Here is a 10,055-nt window from a genome sequence, read left to right as displayed (position 1 = left end):
AATATAGTAAATGTTAATAATCCTTTTAACACTTTCAAATCACGTTTATTATGGATTAAAATTTATAAAGATCGAGAGTATGAATTACTTGTTGCCTCTATGAAGTGTGTCCAATTTCACGATTCAAGATGAAGGGTGCAAATTTGAAGCTTAAGAATTTTGCTTAATTAGTTTGTTCAATGGAAGACTTGATACAAAAGCACTCTTATGGCAAAGAATGAAGTAAAGGTTGTTGGGAGGAAAGGAGTTAGATGAGAAAATCATGTATTAAATGCCAATTGCATAGTAAATATTAAAAAATCTACTGAATACCATTCAGAAGATGATGAATATGAGCAGATTTCTGAAGAAGAAACTTTCATGAACAGGATGGGTCAAGTTTCGTGTTGGTCTTATCAATTTTCATAAATATCAATTTATTTGAAGAGATAGCCGCAAACCTAATACATGAAAAGATTCATTCCCTTTCTTGGCTTTGACACATTCATGGGCAATCTCCCATTGACTACTAAAAAACATTATTTTCGGTGAAACTATGATAAAACTACAAGATAAACTAAACTAAATGCATTTAAATATCATCATTCCATTAATAAAAACCTTTTTTTCATTTTTCAATATTTGGGGAATGCATCATCCTACATTGTATACAATTGTTCAATGGCCAAAGAAATCATGGTGAAAGCTAGCAGTTGGCAGGAATGAAGCACATTCCCCAGTTCTTAAATCAGTTTCATGCAGGAATAGGAGTCAAACTGGAAGAGTCCTGTAAGCTAGCAGCATATTCTCGTGCCCAAAGGTCGTAGTGAATAATTTCCTCAAGGGAAGGCGAGGATAGCAATTCATTTTGATGCTTCTCACATGTTAGCTCCACAACCTTGAATATATCCAAATATCTAATCCTGGAAACACCAAAAAAACCATTAGAGGATAATTTACGTTGACAAGAAGACACGTATAAACATTCAAGCACGGGACAAGGATAGTTCAAAAGGGTGCACACTGCACATGCATCAGACAGTGTCAGAATGACATGACACAATTGAACAATTCCTAAACGGTAATGTTTGCATGGAATTTGTGTCATGCTTCTAAGATAGTAACAAACTAAGTACAGGTAAAGAAGAATCAAAGTAATATGAGTCTATGACCACATCATGAAGGATTATAGGCCACCTTGGTCACCCACATTATGTTAGAACAATTCCAATCAAGGTGGAAAATTTTCACATAAAATGTAAGTATACGGGAAAATTCTTAGTGCACACTTGTGATAAGAAAAATAACAAGAAAATTCTTACTTTTCGTCAATAAACATTTCTACAGCTTTCTCATTTGCTGCACTAAGAACTCCTGTCATGGTGCCTCCTGCGCGGCCAGCAGCATAGGCAAGATTCATCGATGGATACTTAACATTGTCAGGAGCTTTAAATGTAAGTGAACCAAGCCTGCATGATCACATTTCAAATGTGGCTGTCAGACAAACTAACAAAATTCTATGCCAACTTTAATTAAATGATTCATCTTACATAATAAAATTTCATGATAGTAAAAAACACCATATTGTGAAGAAGAAATTATATGATCATATTTTAAGCAATTCTGTAGATGCTGCTCGATAATTAACCCATATCAAAACATAATGCACCCAACTTAGTATATTCCTGCAGTGTTTACTATGTAAACATGTTAAAAGAAAGATTATATTTAATCCAACTGAAAACCACAGAAAGGGGCGTGGGGGTTGAAGGGACATGACTACCTTTTCACATCACTCTAACTCTCCATTTTTCACATTCTATTGACACCCATGACGAATGAAATATACTTGCTCGATGTTAGGCAAGGAGCCAAAATGGAAAAGAAAATTAAAGTATTGATCATTCATAATAAGAACCATTGATAATTCAAATTGTACTTCGTAAAGTTCCATTTAACAACAATAAAGACTTCAAAATTTGAAAACTCTATGCCAAATGGATCTATTTTCTTTGGTATGTACTAAAATGAAATAAGGAATTGAATTCAGTAAAGCTTAAGGGAAAAATTGTAGTACTTGCAAAGATCAAGGCGAGGCCAAGTGATTTCAGAACAATAAATCCTTTCAGGCCATGATAATGTAAAAAGGATTGGCAAACGCATGTCCGGCCACCCCAACTGTGCAAGAACAGATGAATCCTGAAATTAAGAATTAGTTTAGCATTAGATAAAGATTAAACAATGTTTGGTGAACATTTTCTCCTTTCTTATGTTCCTTTTTCATATATTACGTATGTTCAGCACCACCCCTTTGCTAATTAAGCCAAGGGTCAGGACTCTTAGGTGCCATGGTTAATCTTTGTATCTGAATATACATATGTTAAAAAGTGGTAGCCAACATAACATAGTATAAGGTTTAGACCTGTGTTTCAACCATTGAATGTATTATTGATTGTGGATGAATGACAATATCAATATGATCATAGTCAGCTCCAAACAAGTAATGTGCTTCAATTACTTCAAGACCCTGTGAATAAGTAGAAGAAATTTACCATATAGCAAGGTAATTCATTCCACATAATTAAAATATTCATAAGAAGGCTTTTTTTTTCATCCAATATATTAATGAAAAAAAAAGAAACAAACCTTGTTAAAAAGGGTAGCGGAGTCCACGGTTATCTTTTTTCCCATATTCCAGTTGGGATGTTTTAATGCATCAGCAACTTTAACATCTTTCAGTTTATCAACTGGCCAATCCCTGTCAATCACCAAGAGAATGATACTTAAGGTCACTTTGATTAAAGAGCCTGGAACAAGAACTAAGAGCGGAACAATTCAAGGTTTTGAGTGGTAAAAGAATATTGGTTCAAAGGACAAGAGGAACCAGACATTTAGATATATGTGGGAAAGTTTAGATATTCCCCTTCAGTTTCCTCCCATTTCCAGAAAAAAAAAAAAGAATTTTCCAACATAGAAAGAAAACAAGAGCAACAGAAAAGCAAAACAACAAAAAGGCAATCATATGAGGTTTATTTTAAACACCTGAAAGCACCTCCAGAAGCAGTTAAAATAACTCGTCTAAGTGCACCCTCTGGCAACCCCTGGATACACTGAAAAAAATAATTCTTTAAGTTTTTGTAGTAACAAGTGGAGCAGGATGATAAAATAATTGCTTGAGTTCAATAAAAAATCAAGAGGCAAGAGTAGATATAGGTAATAAATAACAACAGTATAAGTAGACTCTATTGAGATTGTTGGACACAATTTTTTATCATTATGTGCTATTTTACCTGAAAAACAGCAGAATGTTCTGAATCAGCTGGAAGTATTTTTACATTATGCTTCTGAGCAAGGGGAAGAACAAAAGGACCTCCAGCAATCAAAGTCTCTTTGTTGGCCAAAGCTATATCTTTCCCTGCTTCTATTGCAGCAACTGTTGGCTAGTAAAATAATGAGAGGATTTCAGATTTCTATCATCTGTTGTCTGATAAGTGGCAACCAATACCATCTATAGTTAGTGATTTTCTCTCTAACTGGCTTTGCTACATATTTTGTTGACGAAAAAATAAATGTTCATTTACAAGGGGAACAAGCTAGCCATAGAGTTGCAACTGGAAAAAATTACTGAGTTCATACACCATGGGCCATTATAAGCAAAATTCTTATATTTCTATTCTACCTTCATTATATATAGAATGATATCTTTTAATTGAACATTTGTGGATCATTCTCCATTGAAAGAATCAATGTCCTAATATAAAATTAATAACCATGCTCCATTATTTTCCACCTAGTGGAATATGACTTGATTGTTATTGATGTCCCCCTGATGACCTCGATGATATACTTCTATTTGTTCTACCCCCACCAAAAATAAATTCCTCCAAATTGTTGGATGTGGTCAATGAAGTTAATATTTAAAGATATGTAAATGCATGCACACAGAAGACCTCATTACATGGGATAGCAAAGAGATCCGTTACCAGGAAGGTCAAGAAAAGGGAAAAGAGGGTTACCTTCAGTCCTGCACAGCCTACAATTCCTGTGACTACAGTGACTGCATCTGGGTGACGAGCAACCTGAGAATATATGAGCCATAGCCTAATGAAAAATATCTCTATAAATACAAATTGTGTCATACAAACAAACCAGATATTCACCTCAATGATTCCCTGCTCTCCAGGGATGATCTCAGGTTTTTGTTCAACATCATCCAAAGCCTCTTTTAGTTCAGCAATTAGGGATTCATTTCTAACAGCAACAAGTTGAGGCTTAAATCTCTTTACCTGTGCAACATAAATATTTACAAAGGATTAATCTTTCTTTATTTTTTTTTTCTGGCTGGTATGTTGAAAATATGAGATACATCAACTGAGCCTTAAACCATACTAACTAATGTAGTTTTAAAACCTTTTTAGTCCTTTATGATTTCGCAGCAAGAAAATTTAAGAGAAAATAACGAAACCTCCAGAAATTATTAAGAACAAAATGCCTAGCACCCCTGAGTTCTTTTGAAAACAGAGCAGGATCACCATTTTCATCATGACTAATGTAACAATAATTACAGTATTAAATTATCTGTGGGGGTGAATTGATCATATAAATTCACTGAGGTCATTAAAATTCAGATTTAATGTTTGTCAAAGATAGAGAGACAAATCAATCCATAGTTACATTACATGCTTCAAGTGAAGTAGTTACCTGATCTGCAAGAAGAGTGACGTTTGAACCAGCTGCAAGTGCCACAACTTTAAACTTATCTGGATTCTCTGCTACGATATCTAGTGTCTACAAAAGCATACAGGGGAAAAGATGCACCACATCAAAGAATAAGAGACAAAGGCAGGTCAAGCTACATCTACAAGGAGTAAACAGTCAACTATTCCCAGTAATACTCTCATTCACTAAAAATTCAAATTATTTCCAACAAATGCTTGCAATCAAACAGCACGTTTCAAGTCCAGCCAAAATCAGCTTGAAATCATCAGGGACTGTTTGGTTTGGGAAAATATTTTCTATTTCAACTTTAATTACAAAAACGTCATTTTGTTTCTATTTAGTTTCATGTTTTTAAAGATTTATATAAGACACAAAGAAAACAACATTTTGTAATTTTCAGTGTTTCCTATATGAATCTTTGAAAACGAAAAATAAAATAAAGTAACAGTATTTAATTTATAATTAAAAGTGAAATTATAAATAAAAAACATTTTCAAAAACCACAGATCCCCTTAGGCATTTTGCTACATTAACTACAGCTTGTCATGGTAGAGAGGGAATCCATTTCCATCAATACCTGAGTTCCAATTGAACCAGTACACCCCACAATAGATATGGGTTTTGGTCCCTCCCAAGTCTTGCGATATTCTGGAACCGCCCTTCCTGGCCATGCTGGTGGGGGCGTCTGCACTGAGCAATAAACTCGCCTTCCACACGCTGCTCCACACTCTTTTCTTTTAAAAGCAAAACCTCCTGAGAATCAAATGACTATGAAAGTAAAACTTCTATGTCCCATATAATTCACATAAAAAAAAAAAAACATCATAGTAGACAACAAAGGTTTATGCATGACTCATAACAAAATATTCTTGTCAGCACAAGCATTAAGCAGCAAGAACATAGAAAACAAACATAATCCAACACAAGCAAATGGGGGGAGGGGGGTATTTCTCTATAAAGTTGTTGACTTTAGAGTTTTCCCAGAACACACAGGGAAGGGAAACATAGAGATATTAAAAGATGAAAAGAAGAAAGGACCTGAGAATTTTGCTGTGAGGCTATTAGACTTGAAGGGATCAGCGAAAAAAATGGACTTGACTTCAGCTGGGGAAGACAAATTGAGAGCCATCATAAGAACCCAACTTCAGTTTGAAGAAGAAAGAATCTAAGAGTTTGCAATCTGAAACAAGAAGAGTAGTTGCCGCTTAAGGAGTGTGTGTGGTGGCAGAAATGGCTCAGTTTTATAATGGACACTACAGTGGATGTGGTCTCAGAGCTGAATTTTTTATTTTGAATTTTTGTAATAATCTTATGCCAAAGGAAAAGGAAGGGGAAAGTGGCTAACTAACGAGTTTGATTTACAATTTTTTTAATGTGTACTATAGACACACGTAATACAAATTTATTTCATATAATTTTATTAAAAATATAGTGTTATAAAGTATAATAAATTAATTACATTTAATGGTATAATATTTTATACAAATTTGTATTTATTAATTTCTTTAGACTTTCTCCTGTCCACGTTTAAATTAATAGTTTGATTTAATCGTTAACAAAAGCGCACAGAATGAGGACGAAAAAGGGTTAGGACAGGGTGCTGACTGTGGAATCAGCACTAGTCTTTGCTCCACCCAATATTCTGATTCGTTCGTGTTAATGAGTTTTAAGTTTAATTTAAAATTAAGTATAATTACTATGATAAAATTAACTTCAAATTATTGAATATAATTAAAATAAACATTTCATTCTTAAAATGAATTTTATATTAAAATAAGAATTTTATTAACTTTAATTCTTAAAATGAATTTGAGCATTATATTCATTGTATTAAAATTATAAAAGTATAATAAATATTAATTTTTTAAAAATATTTTTTCTAAATATTGAGATTAATATTTTTTTAAAATAAAATATGAATAATAATTGATATGAAATGTTTTTTTTTTTTAAATAAACAGATGTTGAATCATATACACTGAGTAGTGTACCTGGTAAATGTAACGAAACAGTTTTATTATTAACTATTAGTGAACATATTTAATTATTTATTCAGAAGCATTTAATATTTTTAATTCTTGATTGTTTAAAAAAGTTATTTATAGACTTTTATTTATTATATTTTGTGTTTAATATTTTTAATTTATTAATCAACGTCGGTTGTCATTTATTAGCAAAATAACATATTAATTGTGTGGTTTATAAGTAACTAATTTTGTACACTTCAAAAACAATTTTGATCCTACATTAAATTATTTATATTATTTAAAAACTAAGAAAATATTAATTCTCTTTAATTGTTAAATATTAAATGCTTGTACATTTCATTTAAAGTATCTTATTTTAGTTCCTTAGCCTAATCTTAAAAGCATTCATTGACCTGATCTTAAAGTAATATTTTATATTATCTTAATAAATACGTGACAAATAAATAAAATAGCTCTTTATGATGGCATACCTAAAAAAACTCAATAATGATAACCAAAGTTGATTAAGGTGAGTGTAGTGTCTAATTAAAAACAATAATGCGGATTGCAGATTCCATTTCAATTTGCTTATTACAAATATAAATACAAATAGTTTCAAAATGTGTTTCAAATGGAGGAGGGGTACTATTTAGCATAGAAATTGAATATGAATAATCCTCGAATTTTAAAATAAATGAAAGGATAAGTTATAAAAATATTGTAAGTAGATGTTAGATATTTTTTTTTACTTATAGAAAAAAATTATTTAAATAAAAGAGCAAAGTTAATAATATATATTTTTAACAATTTTTTAATATTAGTTAAAATTTATAAATATAAAAATGATATATATTTTATTTAATAAACAAATATATTAAAGAAATTATGTCAGACACTGTATCACAAACGATGCATTTGCAGTCGTCGTGACAAGAGCCCGACAAAAACACGTGCCTCGGACTCCACGTCTTCAAGCGGCAGTCCATACAGTAAAATATGTTAGAAATTTCATAATTTATAGTTGTTAAGTTATTTTAAAAGTTATAATTAAGTTTATATAACCCATGAGTTTTAAAATAAGAATTTTATTAATCATGATACTAATTATTAGTCAATGAATTAATAAATTATTTTTTATTAAAAATTATGTTAATTATAAAATATAAAGATTAGCATTTTTTAAGTTTTTAACAAAACATTTTTAATTTCTATTCTCTTACTAATACTCTTAGAGCATTGATTAACATTTTTTTAAAAATAAATGTGTATAAATATTTAAATATATATATAATTTTCATTTTTTATTAAATTATTTATAATTTTATTATGTCTTTAAACATATAAATAAAAAAAAATTTAAATTTTTTAATTTTATCAAGTCATTGAAAAATTTAAATATTATAGTATAAAATTTAAAATATAGGATTATTTTTTTATTTTATCATAGATAATCGTAGATTTCTTTTTGTTTATAACAAACTATAAATTAAAAATTAATATGAATATTATTGTTATTGTATTTAAGAAATTATAATTTAAAGGCTAGAATATATACATGTAAAATTTTATATTAGTCAATTTTTTTTGTCTAGATTATATTGGTAAATTTGTTTGTATTATATGAATATTATTAATTAAAATTTTTAAATAAAATTTAAAAGTAAATTGCATTATTTTTTAATTTTAATTTTTTAAAAATTAAATATTTTATTACTAATAATAAATAATTAAATTAGTATTAAAATAAATACAAATAAAGTTTCAAAATGTGTTTGAATGAAAAATTAAAATAATGCCAAATAAAATTACTATTTGAAATAGAAATTAAAGCATTTGAAGAATAATGATCCTCGTATTTTAAAAAGTCATTTGAAAGAACAGAGAAAGGAAAGTTGTGTTTTGTTTTGTTGGAACTGTCAAAACTCTAAACAAAGTTGTTTTCATACAATAATTTAAGCAGTCAAGTCCGCAGTCGTGACAGGAGTCTGACCAAAACACAGCTTCCCACTCACACTTTGCTTTTAGTGGCAGCCTATACAGTAAAATAAGTTAGATTTTTATAATTCATAATTAATTAAATTACGTTAAATAATTAAATTTTCTGTTAAAAATGTTTTAAATGAGTGTAAATTTTAAAATATTATAAATAAAAATATATTTTAAAAGTTAAACTTTTTTATTTGTAAAAGGTTCTATTCATTTATTGATAAAAAAGCTATAAATTACTATACAAGTTGCAAGTTCATGTTTTATATTGCACAAATCATATTCACATTTAATAAAATGATAATTTTTTCAATTTATATAATTTATAAAAAATATAAATGTCAGAAAAAATATACAATATTATACTACTATACAAATTCAGAAAGATTTATGTAAGATAAACATATTAAGAATTATTTTTATGAAAGTTTAAAGGATATGAATGAAATTTATATTATATTATTTTTTTATATTATATTTATATAGCTAATTTTTTGTGTGAGTAAAAACATATTAATATTAATATAATATAAAATAAAATAAAATAATTTTATAAAAATTAAAACAAATAGAAATACATGATATTATGCATTTAAATGTATATACTATTTCATAGTTTTTATTCTATTTTGTACATATAATATGGTTTTTAATAGTCATATATGTATTGGTATTCTCAGTGAATTAGTAAAAAAATATTAATCACTTAATTTTTTAATATATTTATTATTAAAAAGAAGATAACTAATGAATACATATCAGCAGCCGCAAACGACACCACTCTCGTGTGTAAAACGTTCAAGTGCATTAATTTCCATCAAATGCTTTGGCATTTTGAAATTTGCAAAATTATACATTAGACGGTGCTCGAAATCAAATTTAATCTAAAGTCACGATGTAAGTTCAAATTTAATAAAAGGTAAATTCTGTGATATCTATAAAATTTTTTCAGGATATCATAAATAAAAAATTTTAATTTAGACATGTATTTAAATAATAAATTATTATATTTATTATATTTAAATAAGTTAAAATAAATTAAAATTTAAAAATAAAATAATATTATTAATATTTAATTATTAAATTAATATATTATTTATAATTATTTTTATTTATAATAAATAAAAATTACTTAAATACAAATTATATTTTATTTAAAATTAAAAATTTATAAAAAATAAAAAAAATTAATATATAATATATATAATAAAATTATATAGTAAATAATATAATTTTAAAAAATTATATATAATAATATTTTTTAATTTGTCACGTATTCCTTTTTTATTAATATATATTTTTTGAGTACGATACTAAAAAAAAATTTAAGATACCACATTCCACACTTTAATAAAAATTATTGAAATCGAGTTCTAACACAAATATTTGTGCTCAATTGAGATA

General features: G+C 28.0%; 1 protein-coding gene across 1 annotated transcript; it reads right to left on the bottom strand.

Annotated features, from left to right (window-relative positions):
* Nucleotides 1-391: 391 nt before the first annotated feature.
* On the bottom strand, nucleotides 392-5,992 carry LOC113846385 (1-deoxy-D-xylulose 5-phosphate reductoisomerase, chloroplastic). Its single transcript, XM_027474568.1, has 12 exons — nucleotides 5,737-5,992; nucleotides 5,276-5,451; nucleotides 4,681-4,767; nucleotides 4,140-4,265; nucleotides 3,996-4,058; nucleotides 3,270-3,419; nucleotides 3,022-3,089; nucleotides 2,626-2,737; nucleotides 2,402-2,506; nucleotides 2,057-2,178; nucleotides 1,302-1,448; nucleotides 392-902 (listed from the first exon to the last, which is right to left on the bottom strand). Exons 1-12 carry the CDS (start codon nucleotides 5,828-5,830, stop codon nucleotides 734-736), a joined length of 1,419 nt encoding a protein of 472 aa, XP_027330369.1. The 5' UTR covers nucleotides 5,831-5,992; the 3' UTR covers nucleotides 392-733.
* Nucleotides 5,993-10,055: the final 4,063 nt, after the last annotated feature.

The sequence above is a fragment of the Abrus precatorius genome, unplaced genomic scaffold (assembly GCF_003935025.1).
Source record: "Abrus precatorius isolate BTA unplaced genomic scaffold, Abrus_2018 Scaffold8, whole genome shotgun sequence".
Classification (NCBI taxonomy): Eukaryota; Viridiplantae; Streptophyta; class Magnoliopsida; order Fabales; family Fabaceae; genus Abrus; species Abrus precatorius.
This window is presented reverse-complemented; position numbering and strand designations above follow the sequence as displayed.

Excerpts from the sequence above, each read along its gene's own strand:
- LOC113846385 (XM_027474568.1), bottom strand. The coding sequence starts at position 5,830 with ATGATGGCTCTCAATTTGTCTTCCCCAGCTGAAGTCAAGTCCATTTTT. Across the intron at positions 2,738-3,021 it reads GCTTCTGGAGGTGCTTTCAG|GGATTGGCCAGTTGATAAAC; the intron begins GTGTTTAAAATA and ends GGTGATTGACAG. Across the intron at positions 2,507-2,625 it reads CCGCTACCCTTTTTAACAAG|GGTCTTGAAGTAATTGAAGC; the intron begins GTTTGTTTCTTT and ends ACTTATTCACAG.